Source organism: Crocodylus porosus, unplaced genomic scaffold (assembly GCF_001723895.1).
Source record: "Crocodylus porosus isolate Cpor-Errol unplaced genomic scaffold, CroPor_comp1, whole genome shotgun sequence".
In the NCBI taxonomy this organism is placed as follows: Eukaryota; Metazoa; Chordata; order Crocodylia; family Crocodylidae; genus Crocodylus; species Crocodylus porosus.
The window spans coordinates 12,576,894-12,600,408 of NW_017728928.1; the positions used below are offsets into that span (position 1 = coordinate 12,576,894).

Sequence of the window (23,515 nt, forward strand, 5' to 3'; positions counted from 1 at the left end):
CATGGGCAGCTAAATGGCCCATGTGCAAGTCTTGCCTCTGCTCAGCCCTCATCAGTGACGTCTCTGGGGTCAGACCCAGGCGGTCTGTGCTACGGTTACTTGATTCTGCTTCTTCAGAGGTGGGTGCAAACTGGAAAAGATGGAGTGAACCTTTATGCTCAGCATCTTCTCTGCCCCCAGAAATAGGTCACGGCCCATTGCTGTTGGCTCCAACATGGACACCCACCCCACTCCACAAGGCCTTGTCCGCCTTCTTTCAATGTGTGCTGTAGCCTCATTGGGGGTTGATCTTCAGGCCAGGAGCAAGGGGCTGGCAGCCAGTAAGCTAGGCATGCCGCGCTAGCAGCAGCCAGACGGGCAGGGGCAAGAGCAGCAGAGCACTGTGGGCAGACAGGGGCAACTCTATGGCAGGCTGGGATGAGGGCTCCCAACCCCAAGCCTGCCCTGAGCTGTGATCGAGTCTGGCAGGTCTGATAAGAACATGTCCTGCTCTTGCTGGAAGGGCTTAGAGTTTTCCAGGGAGGAGAGGAGCAACGAGAGAGCCCCTTAAGGGAAAGCATAGCTGGAGGGGGCTCCAGGCTTAGCACGTGCTCTTCTCCCACCACCATTGCCTTTGCCTGGGGTCAATGGGTGGGATGCTGCAGGAAGGATGTGACAGCTCATATGTACAGTCTGCTTGTGTATGTTGGAGGGACACTGTGGAGGTGAGGCTTGCACTTATGCCTCTTGTGGGGTGATGAAAGCCTTGAGTCTATAGCTGGACTGGGCACGTTGGGGAGCAGCCGGGGGTGGGCGGTTCTCAGCTGCACCTCTAGGGATGGTTTATGGACTAGGGCCTGCAACCAGGGAGTGAGCTCCCCCGGGGTAATGCTGGCACGTGGGCAGGGTGGGAAGGAGGGAACGTGGTGTATGGTGGGACAGCAGTACCACATCAAGGACCATTCAGCCAAGTCTTCCTCCTACATCCGGCTGAATGAGCCTCTACAGCACCAACTTCCAACCAACATGCAGAGCAGGTGGCTCCTGGATCCCAGGAGGCAGGTGAGCTCTCTTTTCTTTGCAACAGATTCCCCACATCCCAGCTGGGAGTCTGCCCTTCCTGGAAGTGGAGCTGAGTAGCTGAAGCCTCCCTCCTTGAAGCCAGCACTGTGCGGGATTGCTCTAAAATACAGAAACATGGGACAAACTCCACAGACTTCACTGGCTACAGCTGGGCTGATCCACACATCACACATGCACCTTCTGGCTCCCACACTCCCGTGCGGTGAGCACTGGAGCAGGCTGGAAGTCGTCCTCAAGCGATGTGGGACCTGCCAAAGGGTGATGCTCTGAGGGAAAGGATTGCCTAGGTCAAGACTTGGCCAACAGTTGAGGTGCTTTGTTTGGATTTTCTGTCTTCATCTGTCCTACGGCAATGCATGAATTTCATGTTTACAGCATAAAAAATCAGGATGGAGCCCTCAGATCCTGTCACGCACCAGATTTCAGAAGAGCTCCTGGGTATTTCCACAGTCACAATCTCCTTTCCTGGGAAGCTTTCCCTTTCCCTTCCCATTCAGAATGGAAAGACATTTCAAGATGCCAAAATTCACACCCCAGAGGGGAAGGGACAGGGTTTTGAGCAGGTTTCTTATCACCTGCGGCCCTGTGTAGTGAAAGCAAAGAGCCCTCATCAGTGTAGCCTACCAATCGGCGCAGAAGAGCCGGCCTTATTCTCACTCCCGTGACCCTTTTGCCCACTTGTGCCCCAGGTTATCCACAAGCTGTCCTTCCTCTGAGGGTTTGCCTTTAATTGAGCCATTGACCTGCTGTACAAACGTTTTCCCCTGGATTGACCTTGCAGGAGAGGGGTTTGGGGTTTTTTTTACAGGACTTGTTTTTAAATAGAAAATAGCTTATTGATGAAAACAGTAAGGCTGTTAAATATGGCCTGTCTCCCTCTGCAGAAATAATGGAGCTATCCACCATTGCTTGCAGGTGTATGCCATGCTTTCTCAATGGGGTTTGGTCTAGAATAATGGCAGTGAGCAGTTGTCACAGGTCAGCCCCCCCTCACTTCCCCCCCTGAAGGTGGGCTTTATCCTCAGTTTACGGACAGGGAAGTGGAGACACCATAAAAGTGTAGCTGAGATAGGATTAAGAGCCCCTGTGTGGCTGCCTCCTCCCCTCTGCTCCTCAGCCCTTCCTTACAGTGCCTCTTGTTCGAGATGCTTGGTGTGGTCCAGTGCCCTGCCCTGAGCCCCATGGAGCAGCACAGGACTGCGCTTTGTAACTGCCAGCCTGCCACACTTGGCCCCGTGAGCCAGGCCATCTGCAAGGCTCAGTGTCCCCCAGGACTGTGCGGCTGTGCAGTCTGCCCCGTGTCTGCGAGCAGCTTCTGGCACGAGACTGAGAGGAGCAGTCACCACAGCCAGGTGCTGCTACCCAGCTCTGCTCCGAGTGCCCCCGTTGCCTTCAGGCACATGCCCCTTCAGCAGAAGCTTCTGTGGTACCAGCCTGGAGGGGCAGATATGAGGACCAAGCTGATCCCCTCCACAGTTTGCATGACATAGGGGCAAGGGGGAGAAGAGGAAAGAGGGAAGAAGACTGACTGTCAGCCACTTGTACTCATTTGACGCCTCTCTTCTTTAACAGGGCTGCTTCCCAGCAACCTTTTGGGGTTAGATCTAGGCTAAGAGAAGCTCAGATAGTGGGTAGAAACAAAGCCAGTGCATGCAAAGGCAAGTAAACCTGTGTTTGCTACACCGAGAGTGGAGTTAGATGGTGAGCATATAGCACAACCAGTCTGGGTCCATACAGCTGCAGCAGTGCCCAGATCTTCCCCATGTTTTTTGGGCAAAATAAGGCCTAGAAGACAGGTACTAAAAGCCATGCCCTGCCTGTTCCTTGTAGTGCAGCTGGGAAGGAGAGTGTTTGCCCAAAAAGGGAAGATCTTGCCTCCTCCAGCTCCATGTAGCAGAGGAAGCTGAGATGCTGGTCATAACAGGAGCTAAAAGTGGGAGACTGTATCAAGTGGGGTCCTTGGCAGATGAACTCAAATTGCAAAGGGCTGCAGGCCAAATCCAAGGACAAAAATGAGCCTGAACACCTGGAGAAGTCAACTGAGATCAACATCAAGGACGGCAAATGCCAAGTCCGAGGTGTAGGGAGGACAACTCAAATGGGCAAAAGCAACATGAAGACTAACAGTCTAGAGAGCAGGAAAGGATGACAGCAGAGCTGAAGCTGAAGGAGGCAGCGGCATGACAGTGGTGCTGAAAAGGCAAGTACTATTCAGAGATGTGCTAATGGGAGCGATAGATACAAGATGAGGAAGGCACTTGATCCTCTCTAATTGGCACTAGAGCGGCCAGCTTTGTTCACCGCAGTTCCAGAAAGCTGTTAGCCACATTGGGAGAGACTGGAGGAGAGCCAGGAAAACAACATGTGGTTTGGGAAGTGCTGCCTCTGTGGGCAAGCAGAACTTGGGTTTGATTAGTCTGGGGCTGTGTGTGGGAGAGAGAGAGAGAGAGAGAGAGAGAGAGAGAGAGAGACAATCGAGATGTACCGACAGTCTTATTTGCCAGGAGAATGGCCGAGTAGTAGCTGGCAGGAGGGGAGCTTGGGGGAGAAATGGGGAAAAATACAATGAGGAGCGCTTAGCACCAGTTTGGCGGGGGGGGGCACAAAATTCCTGTCAGCAACAGATTTCAGGAACAAATGTCTAGCTGGGACGGGGCAGTGCTGCGTCAGCGGGGGGTGGCTTGGCTCCCAGCTTGAGGCCCCTTGCTGCTCCATGTCTCTGCCTGGCTCTTTAGAGGCAAGAGCGGTCTCCTCACCTACCCACAGCACCAGACTCTGCTGAAATGGTGCCTGGAGTCTGGGCCTTTCCCAAAGCGACCGTGGGGGGCTGCACCAGCAGCTTCTCCTGTGCCTTTCTGTTTCTGGCTGCACCAGCAGAGCATCCTGGGCTGCTGCTGGAGCAGGGCTAAGGGCTGCAGCTGCTGAGGCTTGGGCTGCTGCTGTTTACTGTTGGCCTTGCGTGGCGCTGTGCTCCTGGCCCCTTCTCCCGTGCCAGCTGCAGCCCGGAGCATGGAAATGGCGAAAGGGGCATGGCCCAGGCCCTTGTCTCTTAGTCTCCTGTGAGCTAAGGAGCAGTGTGGGGGCCAAACAGCTGTGGGCTCATGCCGGAGGGCTGATGCAGGCTTGGCCGATCCCACTTCCAGTGGTGCTGTAATGTGGCCAAGCAGAAGCGGGGTAGATAGGAAGCCATTTCCTGCCTCCCTGAAACAAAACCAGTGCTCCTGTCCTCAGCGTGCCAGGACCCTCCTCCCTCCCCAGGGTCATCCACTGCCTGGCAGCAACTTCACAAATGGCTGGAGGCAGAAACCATGGCAGCCTTATACCCCTCCATGGGTTAACTGCCCCGAGGTGCAAAGAGGTAGGGGCCAGAGGGGAACCGATTGCAGTGGTTTCACGCCTGCTGCTCTGCTGGTCCGGTCCTGGCCGCCTCCTGCCTGCAGGCATCACTCCAACTCCTTGGACTGCTTTGCCCGCTGTCTGCGCAGCTTCACAAAGGCCTGCGCCTCCTTGTCCCCTTTGCGAAATTCCAGCAGCTTCAGGATCAGGTCCCCTGTGAGGTGGTGAGAAGCTAAGTTCAGGAGAGAGGAGAGGAGAAGGCTTCTCCAGGGCCCGAAGTCAGGGACTACTTGGGCCCCTGCTGCAGTGCAGCATGTACCCAAGGCGCACAGCTTAGCCCAGAGCAGCAGGCGGGGTTGGCTCTGTTGCCCAGTGGAGACCCACGGCCATGGGGAATCTATGACAGGGGCTGTCTGTGGTCTCTGCTAGTGCCCTGTTGACAATGGGTTCACAGACCAAGACAGCTCGGCCAGCTGAAATGCCTTTTTCCCAGAGGAAGATCAGACCTTGCAGCCTGTTCCCCAGTGCTCGGTATGGTAGGGCTGTCGGCTTCTGTCACCATTAGCAGCCATTACCAGTGCCCAGTGCTTCAAGCGCACTGTGCAAACACTGGCAGGCCAAGGAAGGAGAAGCATTTGCTCCTGTAGTGACCCATTTTGTAGACGGGGAAGCCAGAGGCAGAGGGTTGAGGGACTTGTCGAAGGCCACCCAGCTCGACTGGCCTAGCACAGAGGGCTAGGGAAGCAGATGGAAACCAGTAAAAGTCATAAGTACCGGTGGGTTTGGGATGGGTCAGTGGCAGCCGTGTCTGGGGCACCATGACTGCGTCCACCTCATCGTCATTCCTGTTGACCCCTGGCACGTTGCAGAGGGGGAAAAAAGCTTCTCCTTCCAGATCGTTGGCTCCCAGAGTGTCGTAGTCAAACACAGTGAGCAGCAGGCAGGCCCCCTCCTGCTGGCACTTCTCTGGGGGGACCAAACTGTGAAGAAGAGGTATGAGGTGGTCTCAGCCGTGTCATGGCAGCCCACCCATGTGGGGCAACCAGAGCCCAGGTCTCAGCCTGACCAGCATCTTAGCAATGACTGAGACAGAGTCTAACAGCAGAGACAGGGGCCAAGCAAGAGCCACTGGATCCAAGCAGGGGTCCTCACCCTCCCACTTATTTGTCTTGCTGGGGAGCCCAGGCAGCACCCAGCACTCAAGTGAGCAAGTGGTGTCTATGTGCACCCACCCAGAGCACACAGACAGGCCTAAGGGCAAAAAGCTGGCTCCTAAGTCTTTTCTCTGCCCAGGTCTCATCAGTGACGTCTCTGGGCTCGGACCCAGGTGGTCTGTGCTATGGTTACTTAATTCTGCTTCTTCAGAGATGGGTGCAAATCAAAAAAGATGGAGTGAACCTTTATGCTCAGCATCTTCTCTGCCCCCAGAAATAGGTCACGGCCCATCACTGTTGGCTCCAACATGGACACCCACCCCACTCCACAAGGCCTTGTCTGCCTTCTTTCGTTGTGTGCTGTAGTCTCATTGGGGGTTGATCTTCAGGCCAGGAGCAAGGGGCTGGCAGCCAGTAAGCTAGGCATGCCACGCTAGCAGCAGCCAGATGGGCAGGGGCAAGAGCAGCAGAGCACTGTGGGCAGACAGGGGCAACCCCTATGGCAGGCTGGGATGAGGGCTCCCAATCCCAAGCCTGCCCTGAGCTGTGACTGAGTCTCGCAGGTCTGATAAGAACATGTCCTGCTCTTGCTGGAAGGGCTCAGAGTTTTCCAGGGAGGAGAGGAGCAGCAGGAGAGCCTCTTAAAAAAGGAAGGTGTGGCTGGAGGGGGCTCCGGGCTTAGCACGTGCTCTTCTCCCACCACCATTGCCTTTGCCTGGGGTCAAGGGATGGGATGCCACAGGAAGAATATGACAGCTCATACATACAATTCAAAGGTCTCATCAAACAGTGGATGGAGATCGTTCTTCTTGCACTGAGTCACCCGTGCCACCACCTCAGGGAACTCGTGCCGTGGCTCCAGGGTCAGCTGGACGAAGGGGTCACTTGAGCCTTAGACAGATGAGAAGGGAGAATGGGACTGGGCACATGCTGCCTTCCCCTCCCCAGGTCCATGGTTGTTGCAGATATCCTTACTGCACATCACTGTAGCAAATGCATGTGCTGTAGCAGGATTTCCCATCCCAGTATGTGTTGATCCAAGCAGAGCTCGCACCCAGGGCCTGGTGCCTGCTTCAGACACAGGTCTGCAGGCACTGCTCTTGGCTCCAGGCACACTGTCACACACACATATCCACACCCACACACCAACTCCCCTCCCACCATGGACTCGCCCCACTGCTTTGCTTTGCCCTAGCAGACATCAGTTTCCCAACCAAGCACCCAAGGCCAGTTGACCACCTCTGGCTTGCAGCTGCCCCCACTCCGGGGGCTGGATGTTGGGATCTGTAAAGGTCAAAGAGCAAGGCTTTGTCTCCATGGGATTCTGCTGTGGCAACGGGGCAGCTTCTGGCCAGGTCAGTGTCAGCCCAAGGTGCTTTGCTGACCATCCCTATCACCAAGCCCAGGGTCAAACTGGCTTTGGGATGCCTTGGAAGCCAATGGGCTACGGGGCAGTTTGGGGCTGGTGGCCCAGGTGAGCAGAAGTGGAGTTTCAGGGTGTTGCGGTGAAACGGCAGCGCCCCCTTCCGGGTAGCAACAGGAACTGCAGCCCTGGTCCCTAGAAATTAGCCCAGCAGCCTGGTCCTACGGCCTGGCAGAAAGGATGTGTCCAGGAGAACCAGGGGCCACCATGACACAATGGTATTTGCAGCCTGCCTGCTGCTCACCTGCCTCAATGTGTCCCCCTTGCATTCCCTTTAGCAGGCACAAATGGTGTTGCTCTGATACAAAGTCCCCCGAATGGGTTGAGGTTTGGCTCATTTAGCCCCAGCAGCCCCTTATATGTTACGGGTATTGCTGGCTTTCATGGGCCATGCCCAAGCCTGCAAGCGAACTGTCCCATGAGCTCAGACCGACAGCCTACCACAGCAGCTCCCTGCGCACAATTCAATGCAAAGAGGTCCTTTACTGTCATGTATTGTTGGCATCTGTAACCCTCATCCCCCCCGCCAAGGCTAGAAAACACTGGAGCCATCATCAAGGACAGTTGCTGCCTTACGCTGAGACTGCAGCAGAATAAAAATGCATGTTGGAGTTGGCCGTTGCCCCAGCCCATGGCATCTCACCATTTGAGTCCAGAGGGATGAGGTTGACAGCGTTAAGGATTTCAATGCGGAGCTTCTGCTCGGAGGCCCGGTAAAGTGCTTTGATGGTCACAGCCCCGTACTTCTCTGAGCTGGTCGTCAACTGAGACACAAAGAGCACAGCAGAGGCAGCACATATCAGTAGTGTCTCTCCAGTGTTAAGACTGGAGAGGCCATGGGTCCTTCTGGGGGCTGTGTATGTCAGCGGGGGAGGGAGGTTGGCATTGGGATTTGCAGGCCAGCAAATCAGAACTGGGAGGGGTGGGGGGAGTGTCACCTAAAGAAAGAGAGATGGATGGCTCTATACTGGGGTTAGATAGGGGCTATGGGTGTGGGACAGGGTGAGACACCTCTTTTGCATTTCATCTGCTAAACTCCCCTTCCCCGCTGGACCTAGACTACGAGGTGTAACAGCCGCTTCTCAGCTCCTGATGGCCCATGCCCTGCCAGACTATGGGAGCTGATGACAGGAGGGGAGAGTATGTGAAGGTCTTCACATAAGGAAAGAGGAGGAGGACAAGTCCTGGACCTTTGCCTCTTAGACAAATGGCTAAACTCAGGCCAGTTTAGGTAGGGAAATGTGACCTGCAGGGTTGTGATGGAAGAGTAATGCGAGAAGGACCAGCCAGGCTGGGTTTGGGATGGGAGATGGAGGCCGTATCCGAGAGGGAAGAACCTGCCTGCCCTCACCTGCTGCTGGAGTCTGTTGCTGAAGTACTTCTGGATGAGCTCCCGGCTTGTGGCACAGCGGAGCAACAGCTCCTTCTCCAGGGCCTGCAGATGAGAGAAGCATCTCAGCAGACCCTGGGCAGCAATGCGTCATCCCCAGTAAAAAGCACCATTTGGAGCAGCTCTCTCAGACCAGGTGTCATGTGCTTAACCGTGTGGGAGTGAGGGTGGCAGAGCAGGAGCAGCAGGCAATACCCCTAGGAGATGCAGGGAGGGGAGCAGAGGGCATTTCCTCCTCCTTGATCCCCCAGCCCTACAGCCATCCCCGGGGAATGCTGGGAGGGACTGATCTCTCAGTCGCACTCCTGAACCCTCACAGCCCAAGGACCAGGCTGGAAATTTACTCTGCCATACAATGAACATGCGTATCACTGCTGGCTTTAGCGCAAGATCAAGCATCCCCTAATAGCAACCTTTTCTGCTGGATCACCCTTTGCGAGTGCTCCAGGGGAAGTGGAGGTGGGGAGCCGAAGGGGGCCGGCAGTAGCTTCTTACCGTGAATGCTTCAGTGTGGAGGGTGTCCTTGGACAGCCCACAGCCCTCCGCATGGAAACAGTGCTCCAGGTTCTAAGGGTGCCAGAGAGAAGAGCCTGGTTATTTGCCACAGGGAGACCGGGAAAGCCAGGCCGCTCTCCCCCTCACCCACCCCACCATCCATCCTCACGTCCCACTTACCTTCAGAGCAAACTGCAGCTTCTGGTAGTACCTGGAGGAGCAACCCTGCTGTTTGGTGGCAGTGGTCAGGACATGCAGGGTGTGCTTCCAGAGCAGACCCAGGAGGCTGTTGGAGGGGAGCGAAAGGCAGAGCTTGGAGAGGGTTCTCAGCTGGCCTATGCAATGCAGCACATGGCGTCAGGTCCTGGGTGTCACCAACCTTGGTCCCAGTGCCCCAGTGGAGACAGGTAGCTACTGGCCTTAACCCAGTTACACAAGGGGGAGTTTGCACCAGGAAGGGAGAAGGGGAAACGGAACTTGGGCTGTATCAGACACACTTGGACTGCAACAGCAACATGGGCTTGTTCCACTCCAACAGAATAGGGCTAATCTAGTCCAGTAACAGTCTAGATGGTGTCTGAGGTGACGGTTACCATCAGGAGCTGGGACCTCAGTGCTACCAGTGACACATTACAGCTCTCTATGTGCTCATCTCATGGCTGGGGGCAGTGCTGGTCACTGTCCGGCTGCATCATCACTGCACCGATGGTGCAGGATAGGGATAGGAAGCCTCACGGGGGTGAGATGTGAATGCAAGGCCTTCACTGCACTAGGTGGCAACTCAGAAAAGCCAGGGTGGTGATGTGGGACACTGATAATGTTTGCCCTGCCTCTTGTGTCAGCTGGAGAACAGATTTGCCACTTCCCCACTGTGAAGAAGGGGGTCTTGTGGGGGCTGCTGTTCAGTGCTAGGTGAAAGCCTTTCGTGTCCAGACTTTGTACAGCACTGTGGCACCCTTGGGTGGCCAGCACTACACAAAGTAAGCCTGTTACTGAAGGAACGGGCTTGCAGTCCCGCTTTGGTGTTGCAGCAGGAGCACACCTCAGAACAGTCAAAGCCCCAGAAAAGGGGGGTCCAGTGTATGCAGTGAAGGAGGACTGGTGAAGTCATTGTGCCACCGCATGGCCTGAGGTGAGAGATGGGCAGTGCCAACTGGATCTTCTGACCTTCGTGTGCAGCGCAGTGGTGATTCCCAGCCCTGCAGCTCACCTATTAAAGTTCTCCTGGACAAGATGCACATTCAGGTACTGCAGCTCCGACTCCAGGAACTTCATGAGAGGCGTGATAGACTGTGGGGAGAGGAGGGGTGGGAACCTCAGCAGGACCATGGCCCTGAGGCCTTGTCTCCAGCAAAGAACATCTTTGCCAGCAGCTCCCAAGCTTTTGGGGCTACTCAGCTGCCTACCAGCTAGGGTTGCCAACATTTCAGGATTGCCCTGGAGACTCCAGGAATTAGATACAACTCTCCAGGAGACTGCCAAGAGTCACCCAGGAGATAAATGATAGGGCATTCATTAAAAAGAATATTAAATGTTGAATGTGATGTATACAGTAGTCCAATGGGTTTTTAAAATGTAATAGTAATGTGCATTTGCCTTCCTGACAAAGTCTAAGCACCATAATCCATAACTGATATATGCAAGCATGCGGGCACATTTGCATTGTGTGCCACGGGCACATTGGCATTCTGGAAACCTCCCAGAATAGATTCAGAGTTGGCAACCTATTACTAGCCCAAGAACTGGGCCAGCTGGTATCAGCGTCCTACTCTGTGGTGCCCTGCGGCTATTTCTGGGAATGTTTTTTTCCAGTGAGCACATGCTTCTGGGGCTTGAGTTTAGCAGGCAGAAGCACACAGTGTGGCATGGCTTTGTCACTTGGGTGTCTGTGGCTTCTGCCATGGTGCCCACGTCAAAGAGCCAGCCAGACCGTCTATACAGCAGTCCCAGATGTAGCTGGCTGCGCTAGGTGCCTCACACCCACAGCCTGTCTGCCAGGGCTTACCTTGCCCCACACCTAACCTCCCCATGACACCATGGCAGGAGCCAGCACGGTTAAGGGAAGCCTTGAGACGTCTCACATCTCATCTGCCTAGAACCTGGAGCAGAGCATGTTGCAGGTACTGCCTAGGTTAAGCAGCCTCACTGAACTGCTACTGTCCCCAGGCCAGAAGCAAGCAGAGCTGGTTTCTCCCTAACCCCCAGACCCAAGTTGACTCAGAGCCAGGAGCAATAGGAAGGGATATTACTGTGCTCAGGGGCTTAGAACTTAATTCAGTACAAAGGCTGTATCAGCAGGCCCCAGCCAGGGTACAGCTGCTGGACAATCTGAGCAAGGGAGAATCAACCCTCTCAACCCACTGGAAGTATTATTAGGACAGGGGCTTCTATACATCCCCCTCACTGTAGCATTTGGGCTGAGTATGGCTGGTTCAAAATAGCCCCTCGGCTGTAGCCAGCCCATGGGGCATCAAGGCCTGGCACTTACATCCTCTGGGCTTTTGGAGTCTCTGGAAGTTGACAGCTCCTGGATGTGCCTGGCGATCCCACCTTCCAGCTGCCAAAGAAACACACATGTATTGTGGCATATACGGGTGATTTGGGATTCAGCCTTGAGTGGCTGCTATTTACATTTATGTGGATCATACCCTGGTTGCTTCTGCGCATGCTGAGAAGGCTGTATAAGCTCCAACGTGGACTAGAATCACCTGGATATATGTGCAAGGCCCTGTGCCTGCAAAACTACATCACAGGTAGGAACTGGTGGGTGTGCCTTTGCCCAAGAAACAAAAGACCCCGCTTTTATGGTTTTCTGTATCAAAAAGGGGCAGGTCCCAGAGCCTTGCTGTAACCACCACACAACAGGCTGGGCCCTGTCTGAAGCATCCTCCAGGTCTCCTCTTCACCAGGTAACCAGAAGGAGATGATATGTGGAGCCAGGAGACAAGCCAAAAAAGGAAGAGTGTGGCTCAGTAAAATAGCTGCTGTGTTTGATGGGCATGGTCCTGGGTTCTAGCCCCTGCTTCTTAGGGTGGGTTTATCTCATCTCCTGTGCTGTGCTGCTTCTTACCTCATTAGGCTTTCTGATGCTTGTGTTCAGCAGTGAAGTTGGACACAGAGCAGCTAATGCTTTATTCCAGGCCCAGGCTAGAAACACCAGTGCATTTTTTTCATAGATGTGTCCACCTCACTGAGCCAGACTCTCAAATTTGCTGTAGTTCTGCTCCCATGATATCTTGCCCTCCAAACTGCCTGTTAGGCCAGGTTCAAGAGAAGGGCTGGATACTACTTTGCAGCACTTTGTCTATGGAGAATGCTGCCTTAGAAAGTGGGTAATGCAGGTTCAAAACCTGTTGCTACAGGGTAGGGAATAAGCAGCAAGATTCTAGGGCTTGACAGTGAAAGAGCCCTTTTCTGTTTTATCTCTAGTCCCTGAACCATTTCTTTGCAGCCAGAACCCAAAGTGTGTGCAAGAGCCAAAAACTGCAGGCACACAGTGATGCAAGCGTCACTGAGCTGTGCACAGAGGCCAGAGGACTTAGCCCTCAGAGCTCTGTCACCCATGTCAGACACCTTCCTTAGTGCTTCCCCACAGGTGTCCTGGCCATATGCAGAAGCACTTGGCCCACCATGAAGCCAGCAAGAGCCACACACTCCTTCAGGAGCTTACCCAAGAGAAAGAGAGTGAGCCTAGTACTCTTCTCAGAGGTCTCCTTTCTCTCCCTCCTCCCCAGCCTTCCCCCTTGTCCCAGAAGAATGTGCCCTCAAATCTCCTTCAACGCACAGCCTCATCTTCCACCAACAATACAGTCTACAAGCTGCACCCTCCATCCCAGCAGTTGGGTGCAACTAGCTGTGCCCAGATGTCCCCAACGTAATGCTGGGTAAACACCATCAGTACAAGGCTGGCCCCTGCAGATCCTGACCTCATCCACCCTCATTTTCCATCAGGACCTAGACTCTCCATGGAAAGTGACAGGGTTCATACCATCAACATGCCTACAGGCCTGTTCCCAAGACTAATGGAGTCCGTAGGCATCCTTCCATGGGCTTCCATAGGCCCTTGATCTGGCCCCATTCAAGTGTGGGAATGTTTTTGCCTCCACCCTCAAACCCAAGCTGGAGCATATGCGTAGGAGAAAATGCCAAGCCTGGGCAATTACTTTTGCTGCTAGGGTCTGCACCACGTCTCTGATCTCATGGTCGAGGCAGGAGACAGTGCCCTGGAGCTGGTTGTGCAGTGTATGCTGGATCTGCTCGGGATCAATGGCATCCCCCATCCGCCGTTCCAGCCGCTCCCAGTCCAACTGCAACGGCAGCCTCAGGATCAGCAGCCGCAGCTGCTCAATGTTGTTCACCACAATGCAGAGCTGGGTGGAAAGGGGAAAAGCCCCTAACTATGTGCATGAGCCTTGTGTTGTCTCCCCCACACCTCACCTGGCACCCCAGACTGCTCTGTAGGGTAGCAGTGTCCATACATGCTCCCACAGGTGCTCCCAGTGGATGGGTCTTGTACATGGCACTGCTACCGCCAATATCCATGAGACTGACTAAGCTGAACTACTGGCCAGTCCAGTGGTAGAACTGGACCCTGCAGAGTTAAGACACCCAGGCCTGTGCTTTAAGCTCACACTATGGGGGATTACCTGGCTGGTCAGGGTGCAGGGGTGGCACTCAGGGCTCCTTCTTCCTTCTTTCCTTGCACTCTGCTCAGCCAGGGTTTCAGCTCACCAGGCAACTGGTAAGCAACGGGCAACTTAGTCCTCCACCCCACCTCTGGGGAGGTCTAACCATCTTCTCCACCAGGGCAAGGCCCTACAAATGAGTCAGATCTCACCAAGGCTGTGGGAAAATGAAAATTGGGGTGTGACCTGCTGAAGACTGGGCCAATGTAGGAGGTAGTGCCATCTCACCCTTCCCTGGTGGGCAGGTGAATACTGAGGGGTGGAGGCTGGACTGATCATGGGCCCCAAGACCCATCCCTCTATCTACAGCACATATAGGATACCCTATGGCTGCAGTATCTGGGCTGCTCCCAGGATGTAAGGGATGCAACCTCTCAGCATCCCTACAGTGCAGAGCAGTGCAATTAGAGCACCTCTGTTTCACAGATCAGCAACTTAAGTTTCCAGTCTAAAGGGTTCCATAGAAAATGCCTAGAAAATCCGCCACTGAATAACTCCCCTCTGGTTGCAAACCAAACCATAGTCTGGTACCCCCAGGCCTTGATCATGGACCCTCTTGATCATCCTGGCTCCCTCAACAACTTCCCTATACTCACTGTCCCTTCCATGACCTCTCTGCAGAGGCCACCACCAATGCTCACCCTGTTGGCTGCATTTCCTTCGTCCCGCTGATTTGACGACAGCTCCTCTGCCCTGGTCTTGATGAGCCTGCAGTACATCAGAGCAATTTTACACATGTCCTAGAGGAGAGAAAGAGGAAGCAAGAGGCACTGAACGTGGGGTACATACAGCAGACAGAACACTGCTCAGAAATGTTCTGGGGGCAAGAAGAGCCTTTGCAACTCAAGACCAAATTGATGAGTTATTTTATCTGGCATGATGTCTCCAAACGGTTCCATAAAAGAGGGATTAAAAACCCAAGCTAGCCCAGGTATAAAGCTAACCCTAGGGTAGAAGATCTTCCTTCCTGATACCTATAGCTGATGCTCTGAAGCATAAGATTTGGTCACCTCTCTTCCGAGTACCTACAAACTGCTATTACTGATTCAGCTGGTGTTGTTGGCTCTACACACCTCAACGAGCTTCACCATGATCATGAAGGCCTCCTCGGGATCAGGCCAGTCTAGCTGCTGCCAAGTCTTCACAATCTGAGCATAGCAAGTGGACAGGTCGACAGTGGACGTGCTGTGTTTGTTCAGCTCCCCAAGGGGCACCAGCTGGGTGATGGGGAAAAGAGAACACTTGGTTACCGAGGGTCTTGTAAATAACCAAAAAGCAAAGCCAAAGTAAAGGCATCCCTTAATTTATACCTCCCTGAACCTGACCTTTCCTGTCTGCTGCTGTCTCCAGCAGGGACCTCCTTTCAGCCACAGGAGAGACAAGGTTAACGTATGGCAAATTTTGTTTCACTTGCCAAGACCAGTGGTGCCACAGGTCTCTCTCGCAGCCTCATCCACCCAACTTTCACTGAGTTAGTTTAGCATTGGCAAGAAGTACTTGGAGAGTGAAGTCTTTTGTCTCTGGGATGAGTATAGCATGGGCTGAGGTGGTATAAAACCTACTATCCATCAGGCTTTAGCCTGACTTGGTCAGACTATGCTGATGAGAAATGTATCTCTGACCCCAAGGTCCTTTCAATGCTTTGCGCCTCTCTGCTAAACCAGCTGGGGACAGTGACTGGGACATGCAGCTAAACAGATGCTCCTCATCTCATAACATGCAAGTGTCCATCATCTGTCACCTTTAATCCAGGAGAACTCAACAGTGCCTGTGGCTATGTGAAACCGAGGGGTCAGAGATTTGGAAAGCAAAGAGGGGAAGGACACTGCTGGAATATCCCATTGCTGTGCGACTGCAGGATCACACGTTTGAGGGAGACATGTTAAATCTAAGTTAGGCCTGTGCATCTCCCTGGGGCTGCTACGCCATAATGGTTCTTACAGGAATGAAGGTTGACTCTACTTCTCAGGTAGAAGAGAAACTTGCTAACTTTTTAAGCCGTGGGCTTCTCAATACACGTAATAGCAAGGGAGAAAAAGATGGAGGCAGGGACTGAACTGGTTGGAAGTGAAAGAAGCTCAAGATAATGGGTAAGAGAGTGTAGAGAAGGCTGGAGAGTCTTAGAGTGGCCAAGGGGAGTCTCTTTCCCTTGGCTGAGTCTTTATGTTACCTGGTCCACTTGGATAGCTCGCTGGGTCCTCTCCAGTGCTATAGAGTAGGTCTTCTGGAGCCACTTGGGAATGGCCTCTTTAAACAACTGGTAGAAGTCAGTCAGAGCAAGAGGGCCATCCCTGGGAAAAAAAGGCATAAGATTGGCTTCTATCCCCCAGCAGAAACAAGACAGAAGGTTACAGATTCTAGTTCCACTCAGACTTGAAAAATGCCTACCCCACTGAGAAGCATTAGCAGAACTCTCTGCATTATCTACCCCACCACCGCAATGACATGGGACAGGAACCCACTAGCAAGAATATGAGCACCCTGAAGTACTTCCTGAGCCATACATCTAACTGAGACCCCTGTCTCTGCCTCTTGGAGCCCTATCTGCCTCTGTCCGGAGTTCCAGCACCCCATAACCCCATCCAGGATCATATCCAAATCTTGACAAGACACAGTCAATTGTTTAGCTCTTCTCTCCTTGATATTACTGCACCGAGGGTTTGTCCAGACTCAACAATTAGAATTAAGGCAGAGCATGACTTCAAAGTGCAGTTGTTATGGAGTAACTCCAAAGACAAGCACTAAAGGGAAGGTCCTGGAAAGGTTTCTGGACCAATGGTCATCTTGGCTTCACTCAACCTTCTCCAACTGGCTCAGAAGAGAGTCAGTTAGCTAATGCGTTCCCACCTCTTCCATAGTCTGGGACTGCTGAGATTTATATCCCAATGAATGGCTCAGAGGGGTCAGTACCTGCTCGGTAGGAAGGTCTTCATTCGATAAAGCTCTTGCAAACTGAGGTAGAGCTGGAAAAGGCTCTCTGCTGTGAGCTGGGACATGCCACTGTCAATCTCACTCAGCTGCTCCTTCACATGATGTGCAACCTGCACCAGATGGAAGGAAAATGCAGGGAAGCCAGTGGGGGAAGATGGGTTAGTGAGAACTGAAGGAGGATTTTCTATGTTGACTGACTGATAGAACATGCTGCCCTCAGGATTGATGTTCAAGTCAGGGGACTGCACCTGATTAAGGGCAGCACAAAAAGAGGATCAAGGGAGTAGTAATACAGTAGAAACCTGCTCATCCCCATTTTATAGGTGAGAAAGCAGAGACCCAGAAAATTTCAGTGACATATCCAATGTACAGACTAGCAACTGAGTCAGCATGAGAGCCAGTTCCCAGCCAGGAGTCTCACTCCCTTGCTACTGCCACTAGGCACAAGGCCTAAAATCAAACTTGCCACCCTTGAGCTCCTGGTTAGTCCCATGATCTGGCCTCTGGGACTAGGGAATGGGAGTATGGGAACAGTCCCTCCTTAAACACCCAAGGGCTGCCCATGACCCCACATCCAGGGTTGGAAATGCAAAGGGCTTTTCACCATGACTGCTCATTTTCTATGAACCCTTGATGGCACCTGACACCACAGAGCATTCCCACCCTCTGCAAGGGGAACCCAACAGCTGGCTAAAAGTCTCAGAACCACTCTATTCTCTGCTGTTCTGACTGGAAAACAAGGAAGGCTTATTCACCAGGTCCTGCAGCTCCAGGTAGGCCACGGAGAAGAGATCAACTCTCAAGGTGCTGCAGGGGAGAAACAAGAGGTTCAGACAGACAATTCAGGGACAGGTCTGTCAAACCCACTACACAGAACCCACTCCTGCCCAGAAGTCCTAAGCCCTGCAATATGAACTACAGCAACCTCAGGGACTACAGCTGGTAAAGATTATGCGGAAACTGGTCATTAAACTCTGTCTCCTGATATGATGTATGATGCACCACAAGGGATTGGTTCCAGCCTCACTCTTGATTCCACTATATATTTATAGATTTGTGTTTTTCTTTGGCATCCAGTAATGAACTTGGGTGTTGTAAACTCCTGTACTCTAACCAGCTGTTGAAGCAAGCACAGGGTGATGGTTGTGGGAACAGCCTACATCAGCCACTTACTTGCTGAAGAATTTGTTCCAAATTTTGTGGCATTGCTGGAGGTCACAGTTCACCTCTTCAAGAAGCTTGACCAGGGCTCTGCCATTCTCCTCCATGCTCTACAAAGGAAAAGAAAGGAAGGCACAGCTTGGTTTGGGTACTCAGTGATTTCATGGGGTAGCAGTCCATCGAGCAACGGCCCTCAGTCCTGTTAGTTTGGGCACCTTACCATCATGAATGGGTTTACTCCACAACACCCCAATGAGGTATCTCAGCCCGATTTTAACAGTGGGGAACTGATACACAGAACGTGGCGAAGCAACTTCTCCTGATTGCACAGCGAATATATGGCAGGATTTGGGGTTGAGCACATATCTCCAGAGTACTAGACCAGGGCTTTTAACCATAAGCCCATCCTGGGAGGAGAATGTGCAGGAAAGCCAAGAGAGCAGTAACCTGAGATATTCTCTGAGTGACTGCCCCATTCTGTGTTATATGGTGGGTTGCATAAGTTAACATGACCAGGGGGCAAAAAACATGTAAGTGCTGTCCATGTCTTGTAGGGATGGCCAGTTGCCTTCTGCCACAGCTGTGGTGGCTCAGCCCTTTCTGAGAAAGCACCATCCCATTCCCACCCAGCAGGTCCCTCAGCTGGAGCTCAGTACATTGCTGCATGCAATGAAAGGGGCTCTTACCCTCACCATGGGCTTCAGGTGCTGTTTCTTCATGTTAAACCACTCCATAGTCCCCAGCTGCAAGGGAATGAGACAGAGAATGGATGGAGGAAAGCAGGAGTGATAAAGACAGTCCAAAAGCCTCACCTACTCTAATACGGACATGGCAGAGAGAGGAGAATGCCTCTTGCCCATCAGAGATGCAGCAGGCTGTCTTCATTGGGACACAGAGCAAAGCATGGGGCAGGCAGGAAGAGGAGCAATACTGTGGCATACGGAGAAATGGGAGAGCTTGAAACTGGGGATCTCCCACCCCCAAGCTGGAGACTCCACACAAACAGCACACTGGAGGGATAGAAGCATCTTGTGCTTCTCCGCAGCAGCCTCCAAGGAGCACTGCAGAAAAGCTATTGGCAGCCCTGTGTGCTGGGAAGAGGCTCAGGACATGGAGCCATTGGAGGCTGTGCTGAGGAAAGGGACTGCTCATGGGATGCCAGCCAGAAGCAGGAGGCCTTGGACTCAACTGGGGAGGAAGAGAGCCTACACATCCCGGTGGCACTGTACCTTGAGAGCCTTGGTCACCATCTGCTGAAGATCAGGGGTCAGTGAGCAAAGCTCCCGGAAGGCTTTCATTTTGCACATCTGCACCAGGACTCTGTAAGGCCAGAAGACCATCTGTAGTGAGGCACAGCAGAATCCCTTCCAGGCCAAGGACTTTGCCAGACAGACACAAGTACCTTTATCCCCAAGTCCCCCAAAACACACACACATTCTTCTTCAGAGTTTCCTTCACACAAAGGTCCCTGACACCACCGCGAGGTCTGATCCAGTGGCTAGACCCAGACAGAGGGATATGTGGGTCCCTGAAAAGACCTGGAGCTGGCAGCCTGGAGAAAGATAGAACTGAACTCTGAGACTCAATTCAGAGGGTAGCAGGTATGTCACCCAGCCCAGTATGCCTCAGCGTGAAAGGAAAGGTTTGAAAAGCTCATTGCAGAGGGACAGCCATGATCTTAGCTCACACCAACAGCCCCATTAGAGCTTGCGCTAAACAGACCAGGCTTCCTTGCTAGGTCAGTGCTGTGACCGCAGTGTATCATGAACAGTATGGCATCAGTAACATTCATCTGTGTTTCATAAAAGGCCCAGCAAAAAGGCAGATGGCCAGTGGTATAAGGGCCTTATCTGGCCCTATGAGGGAACTCTCCTGAGAGATCACAGGAAGAAACAACATCTAGATACCAGTCTAGGAGGGGAAAGGTCCCGTGGGAGATAATAAAGGGAGATGGGGAAGACGGGGCAATTTTCCCATAGAACAGGCTCCCATGGGAAAGAGTAGAAGCCCCAAGACTTAAATTGTTCAGAGGCAGAGTGGATAAAGCAGCACAGGGAACATCAGGCAACAAGCAGTTCAGAGAACCTAAGGATAAGCCCACACCTGGGACCCTCAGAGACAGGCTGGCTCAAGCACACCCGACCCACCCACTTCCACTCTCATATGCCAAACCCCAAAATGTGACAGTGAAGTTGCTCAGAGACACCCTATACAGCACACTGAAGATAGCGATTGAGCATGGCCATGTAGGGACATCCCCAGAACAGCTTCCCTGCTGAATATCCAGGCTTGGTGCATGCAGGCAGGAGCAGGTGGACTTACTCACTTCAAGACTTCCCCCTACCCCCTGAGAACAGCATTGACGTGGTGCAGACGAATCCTAAGAGGCCTAGTTCCCGTTCCATAGCCAAAAAGTTTGGCAGCTGGCTGACCTGAGCAATGACTGCAGCCTCTCTGTGGACTGAGGCCTGGAGAGTGGGAATATGATGCGGTACTTCTGAAGGAGAGACACACCGTAGGCCAGCAAGGACTCAAAGGACTCGGCCAGCTCTGATTTCTGGGGAGAAGGAATTGAATGCCATCAGTGACCTTAACAAGGGGCACAGCCTCTTATATGGACAAGGCCCGTCTCCAACCAGCATGGCATCAACACTGGGGGGAACCATTTCTGCATCTGGCTACAAGAAATAATGTCCAAAACCTACTGAAAATTCTTTGCCCTGATGAAAAGAAATCCTCCAAACCATTCTCCCTCTCTCAGTAAGGTGCTGAAATTACTCTCAGTAGCTGAGAGGCCAGAGCTTAATGGAAGTGTCTCAATCTCCAACTAGATGACCTTATAAAAATATCCGCATTAAGGTTAAATTGAGGTTTGTGCTTAACCAGGGATTCAGCGTCATGGGGCTGCTAGGAAATGCAATGTGTGGTGGGGGATGATCAGGGATGGCAAGAATGGGGACATTATTTGGCTTTATTTTTGCCCCCCAGTATTTTTCATTAAGTCCCTCTGGTTGTCAGGATGGCAAAGGGAACTGATATTGGTGTCAGAGGGGCCAGAGCCAGGTGAGCAGGCAGGCAATCTGGACACAATAACAACGTTATCTGTAATGCAATGTAGTGTGCCTGGCTGTGTCAGCCTCTACCACAGTTACCTCTGCCCCAGCCTAATGGGACTGCATCCCTTGAGATGTGAGGTCATCCCAATCACAGGGGCCCATCCAGCTCTTGGTCTCTTCACAGACAGCCAACTAGGGCATCAGGCACCATGGTGGGGTGGGTTCTTGTGAACTCCAGTCCTCTGTGGGCAGGATGGGGACCTCATGATGTGGGCTCTTAGATGGTAGTGACTCTCAGCCATTGTTTTCCTGGATTGAAGCACTTAGGCCATGACCAATCTCCACTTCATGGAAGAGAAGGTAACAGTTTCTCACATGAGGACATGGTTCTGTTTGTAGAATAGTTCCCAACTCATCAGTCACTTAACAGGATGGATGAGGGCATGACATCCCATCCCTGAGGACCCAGGCTCTGCTCTCTCCTCACACAGCTGCTGTAAGGAGAAACCACTGCCACATTTCTCAGCCAGCTGGTGTACGCCATGAACTCCTGCTCATTCTATAGGGAGCCCGTGCCCATGCAGACCCTATTTGGGTGGATTCCCAAGTGATGTGAAGAAGCTCTCTTGGCTGTAGTGGCTTATGGAAGGACTCCTCCAACACCCTCAGGCTTGAGCTTCAGTGCCTGATCATACCTGCTCAGGTTTCAGCCTTTCCTGGACCCACTGGTACTCAATGCTGGTGATCTGGTGGAGAAGGCAGCTGCTGTTGAATTCTATGACCTGGTAGAGCTTGCTGTAAGCCAGCCACTGTCTGGATGGAAAAGGAAAGAGACACACAGTGAGGACCCAAGAGTGAGGAAGTATGAATGACCCTCCCAAAGGGACTCGGAATATCTGCAAAAGGGGCAAGATAATTCTCCTTCTTCAATGATCATGGTGGCATGTGCTCTGCCCACCACCATCCTTTGGGAAGAATACAGTACATCAGAAGAATGAGGGGTTCAGACTCTGGCACTGTTTATCACTCTAGGAGGCCATAAAGCAGCAATGGTCCAGGTTCTGTCTCAGGCCCAGGGCTTCTATCTTGCCTTCTCCTTGTTTCAAGATTTGTGACAAGGGATCAAGAGGGGAAAAGAGATGAAAACAGGCAGTGGCAGTAAAAGCTCTCCCCACTGATCTCCATGCTCCCCTGTCCCCAGCTGCAACTATGTAAGGAGCAGCATCAGGGGCTGCCTGGCATCTGCTCACAGCCACAACGGGAGGAGAAGACCAAGAGCTCTGCTAATGTCACAGGGCACAATCAGGAAAGTCTGCCTGCTGCAACACACCAGACAAAAGTGACCAAACAAATGGGGAAAGGGCAAGGCAGTCAGAGCTCTGGCTGGGATTAGCACTGGCTGATAACCTCACCACAGACAGCAGATGTGAGCCTCTGCAGTTTAACAGTCATAGTGCTGTCCCCTGTTCTGCTATTGAGCTTGTTATTGAAGGAGGTCAAAGCACATCCTTCACTGTAACTGAGGTCCCTGACATCCTTGGGAAATAAGGTACTGTTACCATGAGAAACTGAGGCATGGAAGTGGTTCAGTGACTTCCCCAAGGTCAAAGAGAATCACTGGCAAGGCTAAAAAAATAGAAGCCAGGTGCCCTAATCCCCAGACAAAGCTGCTGTAACTCCCCCTACTCCATGCATGCATGTGGTACTCACGCCATGACCTGGTGGAAGTCAGATAGGTCCTTCTGAGCAGCATGCAGGTACAGGATTGTGCTGGCATGTTTGCTCAGCTCCCCATCCCAGGAGATACTCCCAGCCTGTGTAGGGAATGAAAAAGTGAAAGGGTCTGAAGTAGCTACATGAGGACGAGCTCATGTGCCTCAACGTCTTCCTTCAGGCCCTGGGTAATACTAATGAACCAGTGCTGTGATCTTCCTATCATCATTGCAGCAGCCCAGATCAGTTTCCACATGGTTCCAGTGTCTTGCACTCACATTCAGAGATGATTTTATTGGTAAGCAGCAGGGAAGCACTGCATTGCAGGAGGAGGGGGTCTGCAGATATGCTTGCACTGGGCCCAGGGGCTGATGGGTGGGTTGCACTGGTGCAGCTGTGCCACCACCCTCTGATTCCTGCTCCACTCAGACCTTTAAAACCAACTGCCCAGGAAGGGCAGGGGGATTTCTATTCAGGCAGCCCTAAAGGAGTCAACTGACTTTATGATTCATTCTGATGTACTTGATCCCTGCTAATCTCTCTTCACTCACAGGTGTTAATGGGTACATCTACATGAGATGTTAACTGTGCAGTAGCTTAATAACACTGCACAGTAGCATGCCGTGCAAAACCTGTGCTAATACACTACTGTGCAGTAGTATTAGGCTACTGAGCAGTTAGGATCAGTAAAAAGCCATGTGCTGGAGCTACTGCACAGTAGCACCAGTAACTGCATATTAATTTAGTTCTTGGTTATGCAAGTACTAAACTTAATACACAGTGACTATGGTATGTTAATGATCATGTAGACACACTCAATGCCTCTCCTCTTTTTAAGGGTGTAGATGTTCTTTTAATCAAGCTAACCTTTCTTCTGCATTTTTGCTATCTGTTAGCTATTTCTGGTAATATCTCTTTTCTGTTTCACAACCCTGCAGACTGTTCTTAAGCTCTAGCTAAAGACCCTGACTCAGGTGTGGTGATATTAACACAGGTGAACATTAAATCAAGTGTGGACATGACTGAGAGCAAAGTGTTGCATGCACTGTCAAGATGCTCAGGAAAACTAGATTTTATTTTACAAATATGAATAACACACATATTTAACT

General features: G+C 52.3%; 1 protein-coding gene across 4 annotated transcripts in view; it reads right to left on the reverse strand.

The window, feature by feature from the left end:
• Window positions 1-3,519: 3,519 nt before the first annotated feature.
• Window positions 3,520-23,515, reverse strand: part of UNC13D (unc-13 homolog D) — a 43,003-nt gene continuing 23,007 nt past the window's right edge. For all 4 annotated transcript variants that reach the window (XM_019542597.1, XM_019542596.1, XM_019542595.1 and 1 more), the window contains 21 exons: window positions 22,404-22,507; window positions 21,389-21,506; window positions 20,070-20,194; window positions 18,867-18,957; window positions 18,324-18,380; window positions 17,650-17,747; window positions 17,232-17,283; window positions 16,456-16,586; window positions 15,716-15,836; window positions 14,619-14,762; window positions 14,187-14,285; window positions 13,024-13,230; window positions 11,349-11,417; window positions 10,071-10,150; window positions 9,041-9,146; window positions 8,861-8,932; window positions 8,327-8,410; window positions 7,619-7,739; window positions 6,320-6,443; window positions 5,173-5,378; window positions 3,520-4,612 (listed from right to left, as the gene is read on the reverse strand). In XM_019542597.1, the coding sequence (XP_019398142.1) occupies window positions 4,506-4,612; window positions 5,173-5,378; window positions 6,320-6,443; window positions 7,619-7,739; window positions 8,327-8,410; window positions 8,861-8,932; window positions 9,041-9,146; window positions 10,071-10,150; window positions 11,349-11,417; window positions 13,024-13,230; window positions 14,187-14,285; window positions 14,619-14,762; window positions 15,716-15,836; window positions 16,456-16,586; window positions 17,232-17,283; window positions 17,650-17,747; window positions 18,324-18,380; window positions 18,867-18,957; window positions 20,070-20,194; window positions 21,389-21,506; window positions 22,404-22,507 (2,316 nt within the window). In that variant the 3' untranslated portion in view covers window positions 3,520-4,505. The remainder of the gene's footprint in view (window positions 4,613-5,172; window positions 5,379-6,319; window positions 6,444-7,618; window positions 7,740-8,326; window positions 8,411-8,860; window positions 8,933-9,040; window positions 9,147-10,070; window positions 10,151-11,348; window positions 11,418-13,023; window positions 13,231-14,186; window positions 14,286-14,618; window positions 14,763-15,715; window positions 15,837-16,455; window positions 16,587-17,231; window positions 17,284-17,649; window positions 17,748-18,323; window positions 18,381-18,866; window positions 18,958-20,069; window positions 20,195-21,388; window positions 21,507-22,403; window positions 22,508-23,515) is intronic.